The sequence below is a fragment of the Erithacus rubecula genome (genome assembly GCF_903797595.1).
Source record: "Erithacus rubecula genome assembly, chromosome: 2".
Lineage (NCBI taxonomy): Eukaryota > Metazoa > Chordata > Aves > Passeriformes > Muscicapidae > Erithacus > Erithacus rubecula.
Genome location: NC_136685.1, coordinates 75,822,084 through 75,849,747, shown reverse-complemented (window position 1 = coordinate 75,849,747; position 27,664 = coordinate 75,822,084). Strand labels below are relative to the sequence as shown.

Below are 27,664 nucleotides of genomic sequence, written 5' to 3'. Positions count from 1 at the left end.
ATGTCTGCCCTGTTTTCTGCACAGGCACCCTGGAGGAACAACAACATCAGTTTTCTGACCAGAGAGGCAGCTGTAACAGAGCAAGGAGAGACTATCATAGGTTTCTACCTGTTGGCTTTGGGTAGGTATTTGGCTTGGGTGTGAAAGGAAACTCTTAAATAGATGTTCTTATCAAACTCAAAGTGATTCATTTGGGTTTTATCCCTTATGGAACAGGATGGTTGAAAATGTAACTTTTTTTGAAAACAATTGCAAGAAGAGAGTGGTACAGCTTGATTTTGAGATTTAAAATCAATTCAGAAGTCTTGGAAAAAAAAAAAAAGCAGTCAAGCCTGTAAATTTTCAACTAATTTTCATTAAGCTTAATATGTGAGAAGATAAAAGAAGTGCCTTACCAGAAGTACATGATAATTCTGTATCTTCTTGTGTTTTAGTAGCACTGAATAAATGTTACTTGATTTTCAGAGTTGCAACTGACAGTCAGTTGGCATCCTACAACCATCATCAGAGACACAAATATGTTTTGTGGCTCTTAACTTTAATTGTTTGTATTGTTCTTGCTTTAAATGTTGGATGCATATAGAAACTGACTTCTTCAAATTAGATCTAAAAAAGATCTAGGTACTGGAACCTTTTCCTCTGTTAGCAGTCTCAATACCAAGTGTTTCTTTTAGTTCTGCTGGAAGACAGTTATTGTAAGTGTATAATGTGGATTTCAAAATGGCACTCAGTATAAATGCACTCTGATACCACGGTAATTTTGTTTTGTTTGCTTAAATTTATTTTGGGCAGACTTATTGCCTAACACAAAGAAGCTTTATGAAATTTGAAAAAGTGCAAGAATGCTAGGTAATAAAAATTTTCAACTGTAGAACCTTACAGAAAAGTAGAAGAAATTTAAACTTTTATTAAATCTGTTCTTCTAAACAGCATGGACAAAAATGTTTCTGTTTTGAAATTATTTGCCTAATAGTTTGTTTTTTTTTTTTATTCTAAACTTATTACATATTTCAATTAACCCTCCGCTTACATTTGGCAAAGGCCTGTGGAAGTTAAAATTTAAATGCTAATTATTTTAATATGTTTACATGAGAGTTTCCTATCTTTATCTATAGGAACCAGGGAAAGCTGTGCTTAGAACAAAAACAGAGATTCTAGTAGAAATATGTATGCTTCTATCTTAGGAAACTTGATTAGGAGAGTGGTTGTAAAGTAAATCAGAGGTGTTCCAATTTATCCCCACTCTGTTCACATCTGTGTGTCCCCTTGTGAATGGCTGGGAAATGTCTGCACCATCAGCTGAAGAATTAAGCAGTTGCACTAAAGACTAGAAAGAACATCTTAGGTCAGCAAGGCCAGTCCCCTACTGAGACAATGCCTAATCTCATTTACACAGCTCCCTCTTATAATTGGCTAGGGGTTTTTTTGGTGTGGTTATCACTCTTCCAATTGAAAGCATGTTCCTCATTTTGTTTCTCTGCTGGGTAGGAGCCTTCACCTAAATTCTTAGCTAAAGTTGAAAATATAAGTGAATTCTGGGTAAATTGAAATTTTTTGCCTACAAATTATATCCTATGGCCAATCTGTGTTCCTGAAGGAACAATCATGCCTTGAGGTCAACCTCTGTATTCCTATATTAAGCAATTGAGGGAATTTTAATTTGTTGGTTGGTTGATTGTGGGGCAGGGGGTAATTATATTTATTTACCTCCTCTCACAGTATCTTTTCCCCTGTCACCCCAGCAGCCTTATAGCCAGAACTGAATGCAGCATCCAAGCAAGGTCTTGCTCTCACTATACACATTCATATTTGCACTCTCTCAACTCTACTGATCCCTCTCAGCATTTCCTCTGCATCACACTGGTAGTTCAAACTTCTTCCCTCAATCCGCCAGCAGACATGTTCTCTTCTGCTGCTTCCTGGTAGTGATCTCAAATCTTCTAGCAAAAAGGTGCCTGAGCCATTGGTTTATTGGGGTTTGATTTCTTCAGATCCTTCAGCCAAGCTTACAAGTGCTTTGCATGTCATAGCTGCTGTTCTTGGAACTTACCTCAAGATTCAAAACTCAAGTTCTTTTTCTTGCAGTGTATGTACAACCAGCAGCACTAATCCAAGTGTAGTGTAGATCTGGTTAGAATTGCAGGTATACCTTTTGGAAATACTAACATTTGAAAATATCTGTTAGTCATACATAAATCAGGAAAGTCCTAATTTCTTTTCTCCTCAAAGGTCTACTATCACACTTCTGAAGCACCAGCCACAGCAATTTATAATTATTAGTTTTATGTACACCAATAACTAGTTTTACCCAGGGAGCTGTGATGTGGCAGAACAAATTCTCTGTCATACAGACATCCTCTTGCCCTTCTGGCAGCAGAGAAAAAGGCCAGTCCATGTGCTGGCTCCCTGTACCTCTGTGCTTTAGTGGTCTGAAGACTACCTACACTGGCAGGAGTCTATGGGTACTCCCTTACATAGAGACCCAAAGATGTTCATATTTGATACTCTTGGGGTTTTGATGCCTTGGAAAATGGCTTCAGTAGTTACTAAATGTTTTCTCCTCTTTTGAATCTGAGTATGGCAGTGCAGCTTCTTGCAGATTCTGATGTACTTTTCCAAAACCAAAGAGATGTATTGGCATAAGCATTTATCCAGAAGATGGGGTTCTTCTGGGCCTCCTCACCTTCATAGGATAAAGTCCTAAAAACCTAACTGTATTTGGCTAAATCTTCCCAGAGTCACACACCTTCAGAGAGGACATGGATATCCAAGAACCCTGACACCTTTTGCTGAGATAAGGCCTCTGTGTGTCCCCTTCTGGAAATTCTCACAGGTGACAGATAGCCCAGCTGTCATTTGTGACAGACAGGACACTGATGCATGTGTCGTATATGGTGCAGCAGCCAGGCAGTTTGGGATCCAGGTCAGGGGTCCTCAGCACCCTGCATGGAAGTCTGAGAGCAGGGGTGCAACCCACTGCAAACCAGAAGGATGTGCACAATGCTTTTTTTTGAATGCTAATGGACATTGAGACCATGCACTGCTACTTGACACCCAAGCCACTGTTCCATCATTCTCCTTGCTAATGCTTTGGCCATGGGACCAGCAGAGTGGGGGAGGGTGCAATCCCATCTGACAGCAGTGATCCATTCTTAGAGGGACAATCTGCAAGTGATAGCAGCGCTATGTGCCCTGTGCCAGGTCACCTGCGTCAGCATCCTCTGTCTGCAGGAGCACTCTGCGCCCAGCCTTCCCTTCCATGAGCTCAGAACTGTCTCTAACAGGCAGGTGAAAGCTTGTTCTGCTGCTGGGATTACATCTGACCCCTTTTTACCTACGCCATAAGTAGTGCAGGGCTGTGAAAAATCCTTGTACAGTTTAAATCATAAGGTGTAATTTAAAAGCACTGCCCACTGCTGCTGGTTGCTAGGCATCAGGGAAAAATTTAAAGCATTTTTCACTTCATAATTATTAACTAGAATTCTTAAGTTGTTTTATTCTGCATTTATGCATAATTTGTTCTCTGTTTGTTTCTCCCAGTTTCACATTTAACTGAGCCTGTTGGAGTAAATACAAGGCATAAAAGGAAATTTAAAGTCAGTAGGAGATGGTATTTATTAGAGAACAAAATCTGACTTTTGTGAGTGCTTCCATCAGAAAGGCATGCTGAGTGCATTAGCAATTCCATCAGAACAGACCACAAGTTCCAAATATGCCTTTAAAAGGCACACACTTCTGAATGGTAATAGTAAACTGTTACTTGACAAGTGACAGAATGAGTGTTATTTTGGGATTTTGTTTGACAGATAAATCTGAGAAGGTGGGAAAGGAAACAAGTTATTTGCAGAACATTCATCCCCAAAATGATTGCATTTATTGAACAAATAATCTGTCCATGCTTTGTCAAGTCTAAAACAAGATGACTCTTCTCCTTCCTGCTAGAATTGGCAATATGCCTTGGACAGGATATTGTGTGTGTGTAATTGGCAGCGAAGACTGAAAACAGAGCAGGGTCACTTCACAGTTGCAATAGTTAATGACAGCTTTGCCAATTCTCTGGATTTTATCACTGTTTTAATTAAAGTTTTCTGGGTGGAAAATCTTTTGCAGCAAGCCACTTCTGATAGGCATTTATGCTTGTGTGTATGTAGTTGTGTAAGTAACTGATTTCATTCATACCTGCTCTGCATTAAGGTGCTCAATCCAATTTCTGTCCTAGAGAAAGGTTATTTGCTGAGGAAAGGGCTTAGTTTGTCTTGGGATTCTGAGCTTCACCTTTTGCTCTCATTTCTTGAATTCTTCTAATTAAAGCTTCATATATATTTTAAAATGAGTATGGCTGAGTTGTAACACCCATTTTTCTATTTCAGCCTTGCCAGGCTTTACAAGTAAAGGCCGTACAACAATTTCTAATAAGGGCAAGTCTAAGTAGAAAGCATAATAACCTATTTCGGCTGGGCACAGGTGAACTAATATATTGGAAATGTGGATGACCAGCTCAAACCTTGCAATTCACTTGTGCCAAATTTAGTTCTTCAGAACAACCTTAACAATGAAACTGCATGCAGCCTCAGGTGCTTATTGCTTGCTCAAAGACCATCTCAGGTACATGAGAGAAAAATAGGGCATGTCGGAATGCACAGGCTTGAGTGATTTGACAGAAATATTTGTAAGATTATAATGTACTTTTTCGATATTTTTAGAGTTAACAATCTCAGTTCTCTCAGTTGTTTTCAGCAGAAAGTTTTTCAGCCTCCTTAGTCATTCTCTGACTACTTTTCTGGTGCTTTCTTTGTATGGGCTGGTGGGCATCACACTGACACAGGAGTTTGTGAATAGCTGAAGGGCTGCCAAGCAAGCTGACTTTCACCAGCTTGCTTGGCAGCTCTCTGTATCTCCCCAAGAAATCATGGATAACAGCACCAGACTCCCTTGTGGAGTTCTTTTGACATCTGTGGATTAAAATGCTCTCTTAGGGAGTGTTATTCCAGGACAAGGATTACTAATGAATTATATAGGAGTGATACAACATTGTTAATACTGCTGTCCATCCTATTCCTCCTACCTCACAATGTTTGCAGTACTTGCATATTATCTGTGTATTTTGCCATGTCAGAAGATCTCTCTCTGATCATCTCTCTGATGAGCAACTCATGTCAGACTGTGCTTATGGGAAAGATGTGGTGATCCCTCTCTGGACATTATGCTGGGTGGCAGTGCTTAGTTTCTACCTAGCTGCCATTTTTTTCTTCCCCACCACATTTTGACCTCAGTTGAAATCTGTTTTTTTTTCACCAGGATTACCTTATGCTGGGTTTGGATTTTGGGGTTGGCTTGGGTTTTTTCTGCGTGCTCTTATGCGTGAATATTAGTGACAGCTTGCAAAAGATGGAACAAGTTCTCTCAGCTGTTTCCTTTTTATTTTCTGTTTTACTGAGATGACACCTGGTAACATGGGGGCTCTTCAAAATTCGGGTTTCTTTCTGGGCTCTTGATGTACCTCTGATGTCTCCTAAGGCACACACCACCTGCACTGCAGTTGAGATCTCTGCCCTCACTGAGACTGTCAGAGCTATTGCTGTTCCTGCCTTGCATTTTCAACCTTCTTCCCTGTTATGCCATCAGGGCTTGGAGGAGGAAGGGAGAAGACTTGTTTGGTTGGAGGCATTCTTTCAATTGAGGGGATTTTCTGTTTTGAGGTGGTCTGTTTGGGGGTTTTTAAAATCAGTCAGTAAATACAGGCAGCAACACAGACTAGCACAGAGTCTGATGGCAAAGAGATCCAGTGTCCCACAGTCACTACTGTAGCTGACAGCACTTTTATGTGACCACTGATTCTGTTACTGCCTGGTTTACTAAGAATTTAAATCCTTGTGTTTGTTTTTGTTTGTTTGTTTGTTTTAGTCTGAATTAGTATGATCTACTACCCAGACAGACTATTTTAAAGACTGGATATGCCAGTGCAAGTTCTCCACTCTTTTGCTTAAAAGAACTGTGCCTGCCTGCAGAAATCATACTTGCACTGTAGCCTTATCTCCCTTAATGCTTCCCTCATCTCCAGCCTCAGTTTGTGAATGTAGTTCCTGAAAATTATTGCAAGAACTGTGTCTCTCTCACCTCTCATTGCTCTAAAATGTGCAGTGTTGTTTGATGTGATGTTTTGCTCAAGTTCTTCCTTAAGATACTTCAACTGTAAACTCCCTTACCCTCCAGGCTAGGGGGAATTTGCTCTCTATATTCCCAGGAAGGGCAAGTGTCTGACACTGAGAATAGTCATCTCATCCATTATACTGCACTGGCAAAATTTTGTTAATTAAAAAGGAGGTGCCATTATATTTTGTCTGCCCTTTTAGCACTGTGTCTTCATATGGACAGGGAAAAATATTTCATACCTACTGCCTTGATAGCTATCTTACCTTGCAGAGGGTGGAACCAACATACACAAAGCATACAACTCCCATGCTTGCATTGCAGGCTGTCCTCATGCATTCCCAAAACCTTCCTCCCCCAGTGCCCTGCTCTGCCTATTTATAGTACCTAGACTCAAACAAAAGTCAGAAAATCCTTGAGTCAAAGTGCATGCAGTTGTTCAAAATAAGACTTGATTAAGAAACATTGTCACCTAGTGGCCAGAACAAGATCTATTGCTGATCTTGTAACAAGGTATATATAGAATGTATGTGTGTATCATTGCACCAGTGACTATTTCTGGTCAAGACATTTCAGCTCTTCCCAGTTCAAATGCTCTTCAGTAAACCATGGTGCATTTACTAAACAAGGCAGAGTAGCAGCAACTTGGCAATACCGCAAGGAGAAACTATTAAAAGTAAATTGCTCCACAGAAGAAGCAGTGAATACAGCCATCAACAACCACTTTCCCATCAACCACCTCCCTCCCACCCCAAAGTACCCAGAGCACCACACAGGGAGGTATCTGCCCATCTCTTTCTTTACAGCACAAGTGCCTTGCTTGGTGGCATTTCAGCTCCTGAGACTCCCACATGGCCTGGAGATCGAGAGGCAATTTCCTCCCCTCCCTTCCTAGCCCAGCAGCCTGGCAGTGAAGTGCTGGGTTCTTGGCACTGATGTGCCAAAGGAAGGCAGCTGCCCTCTTGCTGCAATACTAAACATATCAGCCATCTCTCATGGCATGGACTCCCTTGAATATCCAGAGGTGCTGTGCAGTGCCATCGTGTCACATCCCTCTTTATTGTGTTTGGTCATCTCTTTCTGTGTCAATATACAGCAGCCTTACTCTGGGGTATCTGCTGCTTGTGCCTGGGCAGAGGGCTGTGGCTCTTTTCTCCCTCACCTGGTAATATTGCACCTGGCATAAGCCAACAGGTGTTGCATTCCTTACCCTGTCGTAGGCAGCAGACACTCAAAAGAGGGCATGTCTTGCTCTACCTTGCCAGGGTGAAGTGAGGCCACCAATGTCACAAGTGGCAGAGCTGGTTTGTGGGATAGAAGCAGGAGCCAGCAGGGAGCCAGGTGCTGCCTGACAAGCTGCTCAGCCCTCCACCCCCTTAACCGGCTAGGTCACATTTTCAACACTGAACCTGACACTTTGCAATTTACTTTCTCTTAAAAGTAATTAATCTCTAATTTATGTAATTTCAAAAAGTGGGGTGCAAGCCAGCAGGGTCTTGCAGTGATGTGCAGAACAATAGCTGTGGACATTTGGAACTCTAGGTCTCTCCAGCAGAGGGTCTGACTTCGACCAGCTTCACAGTTATCTCCCTTGTGTTTTGCTCACATACTTAGACACATACAAGTCAGGCATTCTCTGTTCCTGGAGAGAAAGAGAGAATGCAACTTTCTGTAAAATTGAATAAAAGGGACTTTGAAGTTCTATTCCAAACATTCTCTTCATACAGATTATCATGTGCGTTACTGAAAAATATTCCCATCTGGGACAGACTCTGCTGCAAGGAGATCCTAGATTGTTCTGAGAGAATAAACCTAGTTGTATTAGCTGCACTTTTCTAAGGAGAATTGATGAAGCAGCTCTCTGGCTATGTTCAGGAGCTTTCTGTATCCATTATTATATATGAGGAACTTAAACAGCTGCAGATTTTGGCAGATTGTTTGCGGTCTCTGCTCCACTCTACCAATCTTTCTTCCTTCCTATTTTTCCCAGGTGTAACACTTAGGAGTTTCATCTATCTACTTAAGGATAGGGATAAAAGTCCAGTTTAGGCCCTTAAATGGTGCATCTTCAGTAGGTGCAGCAGCAGCTCTTTGGGTTTGTTCTGTTTTATTGCTGCACTCAATTACTCACTTGCTCCTACTTCTGAAATTCACCCAGCTGCTCAGAAAGGTTTCATGGATAGTTTTCTAGTGGATAATCTAATTTAATACGCTTCTAATGGAACAAAAAGGAATTTTTGAAGGTATGTGATATGTGTGATATGTGTGATATTTGCACACTCAACAGCTTCTTTCTTTGTTTGCTTTTTGATTTACTAAAATCATAGAATGGACTAAGTTGGAAGGGACCTTATAGATCATCACGTTCCATGGATTTAATTTTTTTTCCAGGTTGGTTGTCTTGGTTTGGAAACAGCATTGTGATTTTTGTCCTGTATAAACAAAGACATCTTCTGCAGCCTACCGACTACCTCACATTTAATTTGGCAGTGTCAGATGCCAGTATCTCTGTGTTTGGTTATTCACGGGGCATCATTGAAATCTTCAACGTCTTCAGAGATGATGGATTCATTATCACATCAGTATGGACTTGCCAGGTAAGACTGGATGATGTTTAATTAGACAAAAGGGGTGTAACAATTTCTGTGAGTGTGCTGTATATAAATAACCAGTCAGGAGTCAAAGAATGAAAGGAGGTAGTCACTAACCTTTCAAAAGGACAGTGTTCTCTTTTGTTACACCTATAAATTGATGCATTTGATCAGTGCTTCATCAGTTTTCACTGAGTTTTTTTCCTGTGTGTTCACAATAGTTCTAACTAGTTTGGAAATTTTTTACTTCATGTCAGAGCTCACACTCATGTTGGAAAATCAAGGCATGGGCTCTGCTTGTCTTCAGGTCACCTGAAGCTGGACTGGTTGTTGCTTTAAGCCAGATGTTAAAGTGCCAATGTCAACTCCTGCTTAACAAGGCGTGTAGGGCAAAGCTTCCACACAGCATTTGGGCACAACCTACATTTCAGCATGCAACTTTTTGCACTCAATTATAACTCTTCAATCAGATTTCTGAACTCTTGGTTGATTCATTGCCTGTGGTCAAATGAGTGATTTAGCTTTAAGGCACAGCCATGCCTGATCTTGGAGGCAGCTCTTTGTTGGAGTACTCGGAAAAAGTTATTATTGTTAATTCTGAAACATACCTGTGTGGGCAGAATATAAATGCACCCTATGGACAGATAGGCACAAAGCTGGCTCCCTGCTGCTTCCAGCAACATCTGTGAGAAAGATTATACTCTGTTTCATCAGGGAATCAAAAATCCGAAAATGACAGGATAGCCTACGGCAAGGTGTAAGAAAGATCATGATGAAGGAAAAGGGAGAGAGAAATAATCCTCTTTTCTTGGATGTTTGGTTTTTTGGGGTTTTTTAAGGAGGAAGTTGAGCTATTGTGCAACATAGATGAAAGAACATTTACAGGTCATGTCCCCTCCATTTCAATAAAAATGTTCAGTTTATGCAGAGAGGAAGACTTCCTGTAGGAGACTGATTAACCTAGAAGCTGTAGCTTGATCTAAAAAAAATTATTATTTCATTGTTTAAAATGTGTGTCTATAGTCATTTGGCAGAAAAAGATTTATCAAAATGAAGCTAATTATTTCCTCAGCAAAATCTTGCTCTTTCTCAAATGAGATCACCTGCAGTTGAAATCTAAGGTCTGTTGAGCAGAAACTGTGATTTTTTTCATTAATGGTAAACTGTGAAGTCATCAGATGAATAACCATATAACTAAAAACTGTAAAATTCACACCCGCACTCAGAATTAAACAGATTAATATTTTCCCCCTCTTTCAAGGAAGGTTGGCACTATGGCTAAAGAAGGAAAGCTAAAATCTAAATCTCCAGCTTCAGTTCTAGCTTTGCTGCAGATTTCCTGTGTAAGACAGGGTAAGCCATTCAGTGTGAAATCCTGACCCAAGGTCAGTGGCGTAACTTAATGCTTACAACTCACAAGGTTGAAAGAGGTTGATTAAGTGACCTTTCTGCATCCTTACTCCAAGGTCTTTCAGAGCTCTCTCTGTACTTTGGCTCCTTTTTTGGGGGCTGTATGAAACAGCACACAGAGGAATTGGCAAGTGGCGACACACTGTGTCTGTGCACCTTGGTTTGCACAGCAACTTCTGTCAGCAGCCTTACAGATTTCTTTCATGAGGCTTCTGCCTGGGAATCCCTCTTTGGCTGACTTGGTGCTACTAAGTTTTGATATGAGAATCTGGCTTTTTTTTTTTTTTTTTTTTTTTAGGATTTAAAAGTACTGGGATAGAGGGGTACTTGAGCTTTGTGAGATGGATGTGTGCTTAATCTTGTACTTGAACTGCCTTTTCAAAGGAGAAGTGGTCCATAACATTTTTAGGGTACAGAGATAGTTTGTTCGTCAGGGTGTGTTAAGTAATTTGGTTTGGATTTTTTTGTTTTTAAGATCATTCCTTTGTAAAATTTGGGTATCAAGCAAAGTTTTAAGGTATTGAGATCCAAAGATTTTGTGCATGACACCAATAATGTATTGGGTTTTCTTAGCACTGATTTGCAAAACATTAAAGTTTCTGCTTTGGTAGTCCTCTGTAGGCTCTAGAGGGTAACATTAACCATTCAAAGTATGAATGTGTACTGTTATTAGTTCTAATTAAAAATTAATGGTAATCTGTAAAATTCAATTTGTACTTTGAATTAAGTTTGGATTTGTTGTGGCTTGTTGAATGGTCAAGCTAGCTGCAGCTTGTTGACAGAACATCATGTAGGATTCCTGTTTCCATCAAAATTTTGTTCTGTCTTGGGAAACTGCAAAAACATGTGTAAACCCTGATATCCATCTTCTCGATTAATAAACTTGACAAAATAGAAGTCAGTGATGAAAAAATAGGCTATGGAATTCTGGATTCTAGCAAAAATATTGTGCAGAAATAGCAGGAAACTTCTGTACATAAAAAATAAAAAAGATAAAATTTAAAATAATTTTTAAAAAAAAGTGAAAATTCCCACATATGTGTGGGCAGCCAGCACAAAGGTAATTCTGAAAATGTTTAATGTTGAACAGCAATAGTGTTTTGATTGCTGCAGTCTGAATTTGTAGTGTTACAAGAAGGGATCTCACAGGTAGAACCTGAGGAGTGAGGACCATTGTGCCATGAAGGTAAAGCCCATGCTTTCTGTCAGAACCCACTGAAGTTGATGTCTCTTGCTCCCCTCGTGCACTCAGGCTTCTCTGCAAGTATCTGGGGTGACCCTTTACATCCATGAGCATGGCTCTTTCCTTATCATGGCCCGTGTGTTTTCCCTTACTTGGTTTGTTTTGCCAGTCCAGTGAATGGCCTCATTTGCTTTTCTGCCTTTGTCTGGTTCACTACACATTTGCTCCCATTGATCAGTCAGTTTCTGCTGTCAGGTATGCTTAGGGAAATTTTATTTTCCCAAGCTAGCCTGTCATTTCTGTTTATGAAGAAACTTCATGAGCTCACCTCACTTAATCCACATAACTATTTTGTTTTCCTGACTCGGGTCTCCTTCTGTGCCCTCAGGTAAGATTTTTCAGCATTAAGATTCACCATCCTTGGCTGCCTGGATTGAAGGGAGTGGGGGAAAGACAGACAAAGGGTACTTCTCTCAAAACAGCCTAGTATTTGAAAACTCTCTGTAACAAAAAATGCATCTCCAGTACAAGGAGCATCTCACTGCATACCTGCTGAAAGGGACAGAGAGGAGTTCTCCTGTTCTCCTCCTCTGCATGGAAGAAACACTTTTCTTTCCCATGCCAAACAGTATTTTTTGAGTCTGACAGGGTTCTTCTCTCAGAAATGAGGTTGCATGGTACATCTGTATCCAAATGCTGCCTCAGCTGAATGCTCTATAAAACAAATACAGTTTTCCAATGCTGGCTTTTTTATACCTCCACTCTACCACTGTCCCATTCTTGAATTGGACAGAGGAAGGACAGTCAATCTCTGGCACACCCATTTTTTAGCTTTTCCCAGTATGATCAGTAAGTAAATGGGTTCATATGGTGAATTTCAGGTCAGGGAATGTAACCCAGTGACCAAGGGCCATCTGTTCCCCCATTGACCATATTCCCAGTGAAATGCTATCTCAGAATATATTTTTTCACATATATTTTTAAATTTGTATGCTGTGCTGAACCAGAAGCTGCACTGAAACCTGTAAGTAACATTGTGTGCAAATGTTCCTACATGTAGGAAGTAGAGAAATACTCATTCTCAACAGGAAAATACAGCTTCTTCTGAACTTTATTTATCAAATGTCAGAAATTTTTTCTTGTATTTTTTAATTATGTGGCAAATACAACAAAAGATGCAGACTTCAGGAGGCCTCTAAACACAAGGAAAGGGTTGTAACCTATCTGAATTCCATTGATACTTTGCAGTCATGTCTGTAAACAAGAATGGACTCCAGAGTGCCTTAGGATTTTAAATCCTTCATAATCATTGTACTTCTGTTTAAATTTGTTTCCAATAGTTCACTTTCCTAATTTTTTAAAATTATTTTTGAAAATGCAGTTTGATTATTTAATTATTCATTTTTCAAACACTTAAAAGTTTTACTATGAGGATCAAGAAAATTGATTGTTCTTACTTGATGTGCTTACTCTGTTGACATAGGTTTCTTTTAAAAAGCATTTCTTATTTCTGGCTGTTTCTTATCAGGTGTAAGATGTGTCTGGGCCGTGCACCCCAGAGCACAGGGTGGTTATCTCCAGGTCAGGGTGCTGTCACAGACATATCCCATCCCTGACGTGCTGACTGATGCTGTTACCACAGATGCACTCACCTCACTCTCAGCCTAGGTATTCCCAGCCCATCTGGCCAGCCAGATGGTGCCAGAGCATCCCCAGCAGATCTGTCTCTGCAGAGAAACAGCCTCTGGAGTAGCCATAAAAAAAAAAAAATCATCCCATTCTGAGGTATTAGTGAGCACCAGAGTGTCTTGTGTGACAGGATCCAGCCCCCACTGACTGTGTCCCTGCAGCCTGCCCTCACCATCACAAGGGCCAGCCTTCAAGGACCTGCCTTCAGCCCCACAAAGCTGCTTCATGTTGTACAGAATAATAAATACACTTAGGGAGCAGAAAAGGGAGAAATTGCTGTTTCACCCTGTGGCTGGGTTTCCCACAAAGCAGGGAGGAGATCTGTTTTTAATCCTGCAGCACTTCCACGCTTCACACAGCAATTCTTTATTCCTATGTGGCATACCCTGGACAGAAGCACATGGCAGTGTGTGCTCAGCAGTAATGCACACAGGTATTGCTCTACTCTGTTAGCCCCAATATCCTCGTGCACAGTTTGCCTGACAGCACCAGATCTGTGAAGTATGTGCATCCCAAAAGGGCATGGTGTGGCCAGGAAGTCACAATCATCTGGAAGCACCAGACTTAGTGAGTATGCATTCAGGAGTAAATGGTCCACAGATGTTTGGGCGTCTTGCACTTTAGAAGATTTTCCAGATTGTGGTGGTGTAGCTGATCAAATTGCCATCTGAAATCCCAGATAAATAGGGATGTCTAAGAAAAGCTAAATTAGGTTATGTGAAATCCCTGTTTTAGCGATGCTGCTCTTAGACAAGGAGGGTTCCCTTCCTCCAGTGGATGTCTGACACTAATGCAGTGAGCCTCTTTTAGTCTCTAGCCCCAGTATTTGTTTGCTTTATGAATAGTTGGGCACCCCCTTATGATGAATAGTCTTGGATCTGTGTTCCAGGGCAGGGAATGTCTGAGCACCTTTAATGGAGAAATGTGAATCCAGCTCTCTCACACAGTCCATGGGGGTAAAGGGAGAATGGGTTAGCAATCCCTCTGCTTTTTACAGTGACATTGCTTAATTTTTGAAAGGTCTTGTACAGTTAAGGGCAGGAAATGGCTGTGAATACCAAGGAGTCACAATCCTTGGTGTTGAGAAGTAATAGGGGAAATCAAACAGAGAATGAGATGTGCATCACCTTGTTGGCTTCCTGAGGAGCTTCATTTGCTCAGCAGGTTTGCCACCTCCAATCTATGAGCAGAGCTCAGAGCTACAACCCTCCTCTCACCAGGCAAGTGACCAAAGCCTGCAGAGCTGAGCACAATGGCCCCTGCCCTTTTTGGAGATTCAACTTCCAGCCACTCCCTCTTGCAAGCACGTAAAAAACTTCAGTATGTTGGACTCTGATAAATATCTAGGTCTCTATCATTATATTTCTGAGGAGAAATAATGTTCTACTTTCTGTAAAAATTAGAACTGAATATCTGAAACACCAAAAAGAAAATTGCAACCATAGGAAGTGCTGAGAAAAGTATAATGAAAACACAGGGTCTCTTTTCAGAAGTTTTGAGAGCAAGGCTTTTAATCTTGAGTAAATTCTTTTGTATTCTATTAATAGCATTTGCTTTCTCAGAACATACCTTTATCTCTCTTCCTATAGACAGGTTGTAAAATATTGCTAAATCTTGTCTGAGGAGGAAACAGGCTTAATACTTTCCTCTTTTAACAAAATAATCTCTAAATTGTCTGATAAATCAAAATCTCTAAAGGCATTTATGTTCTTATAAACAGAGTAAATTTGGAGCACAATGATTTCTGTCTATTTAATATAATACATCAAACCAATTGTTTATTTAGCTAGACAATTGACTCTTTTGACTTGGTTAGTGATTTTATGTGTTTTATAAATACCAAGAAAGTGTTTACACATTACTTTATATGGAGTGGTACTCTCACATTCTGGGGAGATGAGAGACCAGTGGTGGCTCCACAGTCCATGTGAAGTCCACTAATAAAAGCAATGTCAGATAGGAAGGGCCAAAACTGAACCTTGCAAGTTTTCTTTTTACTGCCTTCCCAGTATTGCTGCTGGGGAGATTACTGAGGAAAATGACAGCCAATTCTGCCAAATGCCTGTACCCATTGTTTTTCAGACTTGTTCCAGCTTAACTACCCCTTCACATTGCTCATCTATTAATTTTTTTCCTTCACTTTTTCTGAAACAAATTTATATCTCAACAGGAATGTTGAGGATATAGGATACAGGATATCCTCTAATGGGGATACAGGAATGTATTCCCATTCTTGTATCCTTTACTACCTGAGATTTGGATATTGAAATATAAAGTTGCAGAGGTACTAGTGTTCCCTATTTCTTTATTTCTGGTCTGCCTTCATATAATCTAGAGAGTTTACACATTGCAGTCAAAGAGGTAAAGGCAATTGATGTAGACATCTGTGAGCTGAATTTTAATGAGAAAAATACTTCATCTGCAGAGAAGGGGGAAAAGACTGCCTTTGCACAAACAGAATCATTAGAAACATAGAAGATCATTTCAGTGTAACTAATGTGACTTCAGGGAAGTTCTGCCAGTTTTCATTAGTCATGAATTCTCCTTCATTTTCCTCTAAATTATTATTTCTGCAATCAATTGCAACTAATTAGGTAAGTTAAATATTTGGTAGTGAAAAATTATGAATGCCAAAAATATCTGTTTCCTTGTTTAACAAGTCTGATGTAGCCCCTGCTGAGACAGTGTCAAACCCCACACTGCTGCCTGGATAGGGCATTCATTGCCTGAGAGGTGTCCTACAGAACCAGGAATTTACAAAGCCTAAGCTTGGATTTCTGTACTTGTTTTTTCCCCAGAGGACTTTGAAATACCCTCTTCTTATTTCTCTATGTGGAAAATAATAGCCTTCCATATCCTTCTGTGCTGATGTCTAAGATATTAAATGTTTTCTTTCAAAAAATGCTGTGCATCATTATACAAGATCTCACCAGAGGACTCAACAAATCATATTCTTCTGACTCCTCTCTCTGTGCCACATCCTCTCACTGGCTCTTAAACACAGTTTCATCTGAAATTAAAATATCACTCTGATAAAACTTGTAAATATCTTGTATAGTTCCATCTGACATTTATTCATCTTCTCTATCACAAAAATATATTTCATTAAGTGAGTACACTGATAGTGCTTTGGAAGTAAACCAGGTCCTGACCTGGATCTTGTGCTGAATGAATCAATGGCAAGATAACTGCTGTTTGCAATGGGCTGTATGTGACATGACATCCAGAATTTCCACACCACTGTCCCTGCAGAAACAGATGATGTTGCATCTGGTGAGTTTCCATATCGCCCTTCAAGGCCAGTAATAAACTGTATCTTTTACACTTCCTTCCATGCTCTCCTTGGTCTACCAGGACTCCTTGGAAATGCTTGTGACTCTCCTTTTATTTTGGTACAGGATCCATAGGGGAAAAGAGCATTAATCTAAGAGGAGATATGCTAGCAGCCATGCAACGTTTTCAGGAAAATAACCTGTTCCTGTCTCGGCCACTTAAGGCTGAGCTGGTACCATCACTAACCTGCCCTGTCTTTTGCCTAGGACCTTCCTGAGCAGAAGAACAAATTCAAGTGTAGGCATTCAGCCAGCAGTCAGAGATGTCCTTGTATAAACCTCAGGGTGGCTACGTAAGCAGATTCCTTCTTACTGGGAAGCAGCACAGATAATTGTACTTTGGAGAATGTGAAAGGTCTCTTGCAGTGTCTAGGCTGTCCTGGAAAAGTCCATGAACAGTAGGATCTCTGATTCCCTTGAGGCATGTAATCCTCAAGGAACAATTAACATGATATTCTGAAATGGAAAAGAAAATACTTTGAAAACAAAAGTGTAACTCTAATCTGACATTCATAGATCTCAGCTATCTACTGAGATAACTGCAATGCCACAAAGCTAAGCCTTGTTTTCAATGGCAGTGTAAAGATGAGACAAGTGACTTTCTTTTATCTGTGTATTTGTTTGTTTGGATTAATGGTGATGCTAACAGTAAACAAGTAGACTCTGAATTAACATCACTGAAGTGGAGAGGAGTTTTGGCTCAGGCACACTGAAAAGAATTTTACAGTGCAGCACAGATGTTCCCAAATGGCAATGCTAGATTTTCCTATCCAGTGCTTCCTAATTTCCCTCTACACTAATTCACAGATAGACAATGGCAATTCATCATTTAACCTGAAGATGGGAATCTTTTCATTGTGTCTGGATCATCTGGTGGTATGAGCTACATGCTCCCCATTTATTCTTCATGGGGGGACATGAGAGGCACAGAGCCTGCCATGATTCCATGGCATCTACCCAGAGCTAGACAGCAGGTGCTGCCACACACTTGGAGATGGAGTATTTTAAGTAAGATAATTATCTGATGAGGCTGTGTAAGGAAACTCTGCAAGCAGTTCCTCTCTGTTCATTAAATGCTGAGTCCTCAAGGGCATCCCTGCCAATGGTGGAGGTTGTTGCATTCTAGATGTGCTCCTTGATAGGGGCAGGTACAACTAGGAGTAGAAATTGTGGCCTGAGAGGCTACAATTACAGCAGCTAAAGGTCAGCCCAAAGTAAGTATACCTTGAATCTTGATTGATTAACCTGGTAAATGAAACTGGGTTGCCCAGGTTTGCTAAAGCCAAAATTTACCTGAATATATTAATGGTGGCACTGAGCATACATTAACTACATAATGTAATATAATTAGTATAATTACATATCTGGACACATAATAGTACAGTCTAAATATTGCATTCATATTTTTCTATCTTTAGAATATATGCCATCCATAGAAGGATTTAATCACTTTGTGAGTCCAAAATACTGAATGTCTGATGCTGTCACCTAATGGTTTAAACTCTTTAATCCTGTAGCATATCAATTCTCATTGTTTACTTATATATGGAGTGACATTTGTGTCAGAGGCCTCTAATTGCTTGGATTAATGCCATCACCCCTTAAAGCCTGCTGAGACATTTTAGAAGGCAGAATGCAAACATACCAGGACAGTGTCTCACGAGCAAAAGATGATGTGGGAAGTGTAGCAAATGATAAGTCTCTTTCACCTCCTGTATTGTAGAAAATCTCAAAGTAACTATCTGAGTGCTTTAGGAACACTATGCATTGTGAATTTTAAGTAGTCTCCTGTGAAGACTAATTTTGATTATTGAACTCAGTACTTCTATTATTGAAATTCTAGAACTTCTGTGACTAAAGAGTTACTGTAGCCCAACTGTCACATCATAGTATATTTGAGAGATGGGAGAATTATGCCATCAGACTCAAGTGAAATATTTTTTCATTCACCTCAGACTTTAAGAAATTGTTAAATTTAAAATTAAGGGTTTTTTAAAAAAATTCATTTTAAAGTATTTATTCAAAGATATCTACAATTGCTTTTGCAAATGTGCTTCTTGAAGATTGATTTAGGTGCTTTTTCATTTTTTGATATTGAATGAAGATTATTGCCATTATCTGTTTACATTATGATCTCAGAATAATCTGTATTGAAAAAAATAGTAATTCTGAGAAAGCTTATTGTGGCAACTTTAAGTATATGCTCTGGGCAAACAATCCCTGTTTGAGGTTTATGCTTTTCTTTCCATATTTATTATCTCCTTTTCAATAGAAGAAAAATACAGGACACTGTGGTTCTGAAGGGAAACAAACAGACTTTGAGAAATTACAACAGATGTAGCAATTGGCCAGAGGAGGGAGTGAGGCAGCCTTTGTGGCTGGTGAGATCAATGTTTTGGCCCACAGTGAAATATAATAGCTATTTTGGCAATCTGCTTCTGTGCAATTAAACCTTGATTAATCCAATAATAACAACAATACGTTGTATTTTACTCTGCTTTAAATGAAGACAACCCTCATGAATCAGTAGGGATTCATAAGTATTAAAGTTACTGAAAGTGAGGCACACCCAAGCTCACAGCTAAAAATTTCATAGTGCACTGGGGATTCCTAACTCTCCCTGTGTTGAAGTAAATGAATTTGCTTGCAGTAGGGGCTCTATGTATTGTGGGTTGTAAATGATGCTCCAAGAGCATTAGTGAGATTTAAAGTCAGGCAAAATTACAAAACAGAAAAAAACTAATTTCTTCTTCAGTTGTGTCTTAACTTCCAGGCAGCATAAAGATAATGAGCACCTTCCATGCATATCTATATAGCCAAGGGAGTAATGCTGGTAGAGCACTGAGAGAAAAGCTTTTAAAAATGCTCATCTACTCCTGCTTCTTATTGAGTAAAAAGGAAAGCTGGTGTATTAAAATTACCATGCAATCAACTTTGTGTTTATGTCAGAATTCATTATTGCCTGCTAACACTGCTGCTATTTATCATAATTAATAATAGGAAGAACAAAATTGCATTGCACAAAACTGGAGGAAATATTATGACTATGGAAGGAAGGAGCTGGCTAGGGGGTAGAATAAAAGGAAAAACAGAACTGTGTAAGGGGAAGAGCATCAATCTTCCAAGATAATTAAATGCTATTTAATATTCTAGTATTTCCTTGGCTGTCATTCCATGCATCTTTAAAGATGCAGAAAAACTGAAATTATAACTTATTTTTGTAACCTGCAGATATTAATCTATGTCTGTAGAAATTGGAACTATGTTAAAGCCATTTTTCTGTTGTTACCTACTTGGGTGCCTAGCAGTTGCCTTGCTACCTACAGTCAGTGTTGTCTTTTTAAGAGCAGAAAAAGTTGCAGAGATCTTTCTTCCACATCTAGTAGGTGTAAGCTTGAAGCAAGTTGCTATATCTAGAGGAAGATCCTTTGTTTTATTCTGGAGATATATGCCTAAGTGACAATGATATAAAAGTGTTGCAGCATTGACAAACTTGCTGGGAAATGGTTTATGCACAGCAGGGCTCAAAAGCCTCTTGTTGCCAATAAAAGTTTGGGACAAGAGTGCTCTGAGCATCATGCTCCCAAAGCAGCCTGTTGGATGGTCTCTTGTGGTTAAATGTTCCAGATGTATGAGCTGTTCTGCAGCTTGAGAGCCACCATTGGCCTCCTTTATTCGATTCATCTCAGCTCTTGTCATCCCCAGAGCTCCCTCTGCTCCATGACATTTCCTGCTGTCACTGCTCCCAAGCCACCGAGCCTGTGGCCAGCATTGGGGTAGTGACAGATGCCCTGGGAGGCTGCTGCCACTCTGCCCTTACAAACCATTTGGCCCTGCTAATGTCTTTGGTGGTAGCCCCCAAACCTGCACAAGATCTGGTGAAATGCTGGTATGAAATAGTATGAAAACAAGATCTGGTGCTGACAACGGCTCAATCCTATGAACTGTGTTGATTTAGATAAAACTGCATTTTTTTTTTTTTTTAAGCAAGGCACCACTCCAAAGAAGACATTTAGGCTTTTCTTTCTTGTGGTGACAGCTTTATCTTAAAGGCCAAGAGTGTATTTTTAGACCCACCTTCCTCCCTTGTGCTCAAAGGCTGTTTGAACCCATCACTTGATATAATTGTGTCTCTTTGGTCTGACATCAGGGAAGAAGGGTAAGAGAAAAATGCTCACATCTGCCAGTGCAAAAACAAACAGATCTATTTCAGAAAAACTCCCCTGCTTTTAGCATAGGGCTACAATACACGGTGAGAAGCCTGTTCTGTACTTTTAGTATTCAATCTCATAGCTCTTTAGACTTAATTTCAAAGTGTTTATTTGCATCCTTGTTGAAATAGTGCTTCTTTTCTAATCTAATAACTAACAAAATTCCTTAAGATATGGCCATTATGTTTTCCACATTTATGAGGCATTGTTGGAGCAAATTGATAAGTGGCAACTGTTTGCACCAACGAGGCTAATGAAACACAGAGCACATTTACATGTCCTGGTATTTCACCAGTACACAGCACACAGCAGGCCAAATTCATCCAAGTGCAGCTTCTAGCAAGTAGCTGAGACAGCCAAGAAAGTCTGTTTTAAACATGGTTGCATTCATACACTGAGCATGAGCTGACTGTGATTGGAACACAGGTGAGTGTAGATTGTTGCAGGAGCAAGCCTGCATGCATTTAAAATGTGGTATGTCTGTAAAAGCTGGCTATAAGCAGTATCTAGAGCCAATATGAGGGCTCTTGTAAGAAAAAAGCTCTAGTGAAAGATGTGATGAAGCAGTCTTTTTTCTAACCCTTCACCCAATTAAATTTATACAATCTGCCAAGGTCTTAGCTTTAAGCCTGGATTGAAGCCCCAAATTCAGTGCTGGGATGAACTGAATTCCACAGGAGTTGTGCCCATTCACATAGAGTTTGTTCCTGCAGAGTAATGATGTGCCTTTCAGTATTTTAATGACAAGTTACAGTCCAGAGACACTTGCTTAATATTCTTGCTTCACTAGGTGTAAAACTGGTACATCCAAGAGCTCCTCTGCTCTGGACAGTTTAATGTATCATTGCAAGATTCCAAAAAGATAAGGGACTGTCTGTCAGCATTTTGACTGCACCATTTCCCAGCCACACAGGGCTCCCTAAGCAGAGGGCTGCATCCATGTGTGCTACAGAAATTCCTGGTTGTACCCGGGTGTGAAGCTCGGGGCTGTGGCCATCCTGGGATGTGGCTGAGGCTCTGATGTCAGCAGGAGCACAGAGCTCTGCCTGTGTCACAGCAAGGGGATGAGGATCAGGGCTCAGAAACAGCAGGCAGCCAGCAACACCAGACAATGAGACTCAATCTACTGGAGCTATTTAGGTTTTGGGGTCTTTAAAAAAAAAACAACAAAAAAAAGATTAAATCTTCTCTCATTCAGCCCAGCCCTTCAGCTCCTAAATTCTTTCCTCTTTGGCCTAAATTTCTTAGGATCAGTTTGCATGTTTGCTCTGTATAAGCAGGGCAGCTGCATCCTGGGCATTTTTGCCTGTTCAGGGTTTTTCTTCTTTCCAGTTCAAAGTTTTTCTCCTTCATTTAGCAAGTCATTTAAGGGAAGCATAGATGTAAGGGTGTGCTTGCTTGCTTATTGTATGTACATGACAGAGCCCTTATATAATTTTTGAACATTTACTTGCTCATTGATCCTATAGAAGATAACTGCACCTGACATTTCATATTGCTCTGCTAATTGGGTTTCTGGAAAAAGTTTTGAGTTCATTAGCATGAAAATGACAGGAGAAATTCCTGAGGTTCTTTTCCCCCTCAACTCTCTACAGTAATAGAACATCCTGTACTGCTTTGTTTTCCAGGTTGATGGCTTCCTGACACTTCTCTTTGGCCTGGCTAGCATTAATACCCTTACAGTGATCAGTGTGACACGCTATATCAAGGGCTGCCATCCTGAGAGAGGTAAGGAATAAAGGCAAGTCCAGTTCTGCCTTCACTGAACCTGGTGCAAATCTGTACTTCTCTCAGTCACTATTATCAGTCAGGAAGGCTATACTAAATATAAATTAAATATATAAAATATAAATTAAATTAAAACCAGGGCATAATACAGTTATTTACATTACAAACATGTTTTCTTAGAATCCTTCAGGGTAAACTCCAGTAAGAGCCAAATTATTACAAGCGCACTTGGGTCACCCTGGGTAAATTCATCCTTGTGCCAAAGATACCACAGGTACTGCTGACCCTCTGTATTTCTCAAAATATGACTCAAATTACTCCTAAGTTTTAGATCCAGACATTGTTGTCTGGATCTCACTGAAAAAAATTCAGTCTTCTATGGGATGATGTTTGACAAGTTTCTGGTCAGGGATCAGATAATTTTCATACCTTTGTTGCAAGCGGCTTGCACCATCTTTCAGGCAGGAACCTACCAATGTCTGCAGGGAAAGCATGTGTAAGTACATGGCATGCATCAGATGAGTTTTTCTCTTTACTAGCATGAGGAGTATCTGCTGTGAAAAGAACTTCTGCAGGGAGGTAATTTTTTTCCCCAGAAAGTTCTTCTGAAGTTTGGTGTAATGATAGAGTTGTTGAAGTTCACTTTCAGCACAAACTGCTGCTGGAGCGGATAGAGTTTGGCTGTGATATAATCCTACATCTTCTATTCATTGCCTGTTAAGAAGTCTTATTTTAAACCCACATTTCTCTTTTGTGAAGCTCTACCACATATCCCTCTGATGGTGTGCATAATTTATGTTTGAATCTCAAGTAAATCTGAGCAAGTACCCAGTATAATGTTACAGAAGTGTTGAGAAACAGAAATTGGTGGATGCATAAATATTTCCCACATAAATGAAGAAATAACCACAGTGTATGGAAGCAGCAGGACAGACTGAATCTTTTGTATTGAATGGCTAATACAGGCTGGGCTATTTTCTCCTTTTTAACAGGAAAAAACATGATGTGAGTAAGAAAATCCCCTTAATTTAGATTTATCTTGTTAGTTACTATGTAAAATACAACTGTTTCCTGCATTTCACAAAATTACAAAGCATAAGGCTTACAAAATTTGTTAATTCCACAGTGCTCAACAAACTTGTCTCCAGCTTAAAAAACATTCATTTCCACTCTTGAGTGGGAACACGAACCTGACAGATGCTTTCAAAATCAAACTTTACTTATGAACATGCATTTTTCTACCTTAAATTTTCAAATAGCTGTTTTACTTATTAGCTGGTGGAATAGGATTGCATTTGATGTGAGAGATGTCTTTGCCTTCCCCAGTACCATTTTCTGACCCAAGCATGCCATTGCAGGTCACTGCATCAGCAACAGCAGCATCTCGGTGGCGCTGGTCCTCATTTGGGTGGCAGCTTTCTTCTGGTCTGCAGCTCCCTTGCTTGGCTGGGGCAGTTACACAGGTAACAGCTGTCTTGTATTTGTACCTCCTCTCCACTTAACTAAGATACTTACCTTTCTTTCTTGTTGTTTGTGATAAGCCAGACCAGTTATCAGTGGGACTGAGGAAATAATTCATTGTGTGTAACATGGGCGCAGTGTTGTCTACTTTGGTTTCAGCTATAAAGAGGGTTTTTTTTAAGATATCACAGGGAAGAATTGGACTAAATGCATATTGCCTATGGAAAAAGAGAGGCCAGAAATACTTGGCATGGTTAAGCAGTGAGATAAAGAAAACTATCATAAGACATCCTTCAAAAAATGTCAAGTTTAGGAAACTAGCAATGAACCCAAGTTGCAGCATGTTAAATTTGAAACTATAATAAGACAAGCCAGAAAGATCTGGCAAAACAATTTGTTGAAAATATGAAAACTTACATAGCAAAGGAACTCAAAGGTGTTGGAAAGTTTGACAGTCCAAGAAAGAATTAGGGTGCAAGATAAGGCCATATCAAGAAAGAAGAGTGAGGAAAAAAAGAAAAGAATTTGTGCAGTGAATGCTGCAGAAATTTGGTGGCTAAGGCTTGTGACAGACCAGAAAATTTCTTCATGGGGGAATGATGGAGAAATTGCCTCAATTTTAGCCTGTAAGAAGTAAACAAAACAAATATCTAGGAACAAATGGTAGTGATACAGAAGTCCTAACAACTGAAATCGTGTGACTGACATTGTCCAGTCTGCATCATGTAGGCCTCTGCATTAAGTCATGAAAACTGTGGAGACTTACTGAAGCAGCCATGTGCATGTATTCTCTTACTTACTAACTAAAGACATAAGCTTTGAGGTACCTCTGGACCCTTGAAGTATGGGTGTGAGAAAAGCAGCCATTCCTATGGTTGGTTAAATGTTCTGTCATTCACAAACCAAAATATTCTCAAAATATTAGATTCAATGGACCTTCGGTTTGAGACAAATTCAAAACTGTTTATTAGACTGGTTGAATTTTATGTCATATTTTTGTACTTTGGACATGTCATAAACTTGGTTATTTTGGACTGGCAATTTTCTGTGAATTTTCTGGTGATCTGTGTTCTTTTTACATTAATCAACCAGCTCTTCATTTATAGGGGGACTTCTGCTGCCTGTTTTTGGCCTTAAACTGGAGCCAGAAATGTTTTGGGTGACACTACCTTGTCAGAACACTGTCTGAACTGAATTCCTCGGCAGAAGTTTTCAAGACTGCTTCTAGGAGTGCTTTCCCCTACTGAGACTCACAGGAATTTTGGGTTCCTGGGCCATCTGTCTCTAAGCACACCTCCAGTGGGGCACAGAGATGTGGGAACCCAGCAGTGGCAAGTCCAGCAGCAGGCACCAGCAGACCACACACATTACAGCTGGCAGCCTTGGGCCTTTCACTACTACACAATATCTTCAGAGGCCCCCAGGACCCCACTGATTTTGGGGAAAGACACTTTTTGCATCCCTGCAGAGGGGGAAAGCATAGCTCTGAATTCTGACTTGCAAAAAAATCTGTCAGATTTCCTGTCATCTCGAGGCTGGTTTCATTTTTCAGGCAAAGGTTTTCAAAAGCAGAAACCCAGAATTAAGCCAGATTTTATGGTTATATTTTTGAATCTTGAGGTCTACTGACAAAAAAGGCTAAGGAGAGAAGAATCTATTTCTATTACAGAGCACATTCAGACAGCAACATCTAGAGCTTTGATGATAAAAATACTGAGCTCTTTTTGGTGAGAAACACAAAAGAGATTTTAAGCTTTTGCTCTTCTAATTCCTCCTGTTTAAATGTCCTATCCTGTGAGGAACTAAGGGAATTTTTTCTTCAAAATTACCAGGGAAGGATCTGCTCCTGAATCATGTAGTCTTCACCTGTGTTGCAGGACTGTGTGTTTCCCATTTATCGAGAGGTCTCATATCTTTCTAAGTATTTATGTTTTATCTTCTCATAATCATTGTCATTAGCTGTATCAATTTAATCTCATGGCTCTCACTGCAGCAGAAGTTCCATTACCTCAAGGAGCCTCAGTATTTTTATTTCTTGCTTAGTTTTATAAGTAGTGACTTTTTACATTTGGCATATTGTCTATGGAATTCTTTATTTTACTGTTGCAGTGCTCATCTTAGGAAGTTACTATATAGAGTATTATGGCAAATAAGAGTACGTATCACCCAAGGATAAAACCTTTTTTTTTTAAATAAAGTGTCACATTTTCCTATTCTGAAACAACAGTTTGTGCATTATGGATTTCCACTGGCAGTACAAACTCAAAAGGAAGATAACATGCATTAAATTATTTGCAGTCTAAATGGTCTTGAAAAATTGTTTATTCAGGAAGTAATGTCGTGTCTCATTAAATCAGAAAGATCAGTCCATTCTATAGTGCTTACCAAGAAAAATACAGCATTTTAACTAATAAATTAATTGCTCAAAATCAGATAAATATTCTAAAAATACTAACTAACATATTCTTGCTTTCCAGATCGTATGTATGGCACGTGTGAGATAGATTGGGCAAAAGCCAACTTCTCTACAATCTACAAGTCCTACATCATCTCCATTTTTATCTGCTGTTTTTTCCTACCTGTCACAGTCATGGTCTTCTCTTATGTGTCAATCATCAACACTGTCAAACTAAGCCATGCATTGACAGGACTGGGTGATCCCACAGACAGACAGAGGAGAATCGAGCGGGACGTCACCAGGGTGAGTTTGGGGTTCATATCAGGTGGATTCATCTCAATGAAATCCGTCTTTCCAAAAATTGATCTCAACTGGAACAGAAGAGAACAAAACCAATTGATTGTATTTCCTTTGTTTAGAACTCTAGTGACAGAGCCTGAAGTCAGTGAAGAATAGGTGTGTTAAAAATTCCTACTGCATCAATTGGTTAATATTGGTGCTACATAACATTTGAAAAATAATCTAAATATAACTGGAGTGGGTTTTACAGCACAAACCCCAAAAATTTGGTTTGGCATGTGCTCTTTTCTTTCAGAAGTTATACTACCTCTGAGCATACTCAAAATTTAGAGTGGGGATTTCAGTTTACTCGCTTTTTAGTTGAGTCTACCTGAAACCCTCTATATTCGTATAAACATATGGGAATGTAGCTATTTTCATTCCATTAGATGAGGCATTTCTCAACCACACCACCATGCCAAAATTCAATACGTAGCTCCTAGGTCTGCCTGGCTGCATCAAAGCAAACCATTTGCTTGCACATATCCTCCTATAAGCCATACCCTCAGGACAATCTGGATTTCTCCCTTCCAGCCAAGTGTTCAAGTTACTATTCTCAGTATTTTGTTCCCCTGCTGTAATCTTCCAAAACAGATTTAAAATTATTCTTCTTCTGTCTTTTAGGTTTCTATTGTCATTTGCACAGCCTTCATTATTGCATGGTCACCATATGCTGTCATCTCTATATGGTCTGCTTATGGTCACCCTGTGCCCAACCTTACCAGCATCCTTGCCAGTTTGTTTGCTAAGTCTGCTAGCTTCTACAATCCCATTATCTACTTTGGAATGAGCTCCAAGTTTCGAAGGGACATTTTCATCTTGTTCCATTGTGCCAAGGAAGCCAAGGACCCCGTGAAGCTCAAACGTTTTAAAAACCTCAAACCAAAGCACCCACAGCCTTCTCAGAAAGAAGAGAAGTATGCACCAGAAATGCACCCAGCACCAAGCCCTGATTCTGGGGTGGGAAGCCCAACCAACACCCCACCTCCAGCAAACAGGGAAGTGTATTTTGGTATTCTTGATACACCATCCAACAACCCCAATATTGAATGTGATAGATTGTAAGTTTTGTGGCTGCTTAATACACACACACTTTGTGTTCAGGAAGACCCTCTATAGACCAGTGCTTGAGTAAATTACTAATTCCCATACCATCTGTTTCTTGCTATAGC

At 39.8% G+C, this 27,664-nt stretch overlaps 1 protein-coding gene across 1 annotated transcript; it reads left to right on the top strand.

Moving 5' to 3' along the window:
- LOC306798632 (visual pigment-like receptor peropsin) lies at positions 1-27,664 on the top strand (the record flags this gene model as incomplete). The annotated part of the gene is made up of 6 exons (XM_079298803.1): positions 1-121; positions 8,542-8,747; positions 22,195-22,294; positions 23,653-23,757; positions 26,233-26,456; positions 27,117-27,664. The coding sequence occupies 6 exons, from the start codon at positions 1-3 to the stop codon at positions 27,555-27,557; spliced, it is 1,197 nt and encodes a 398-aa protein (XP_079154929.1). The 3' UTR covers positions 27,558-27,664.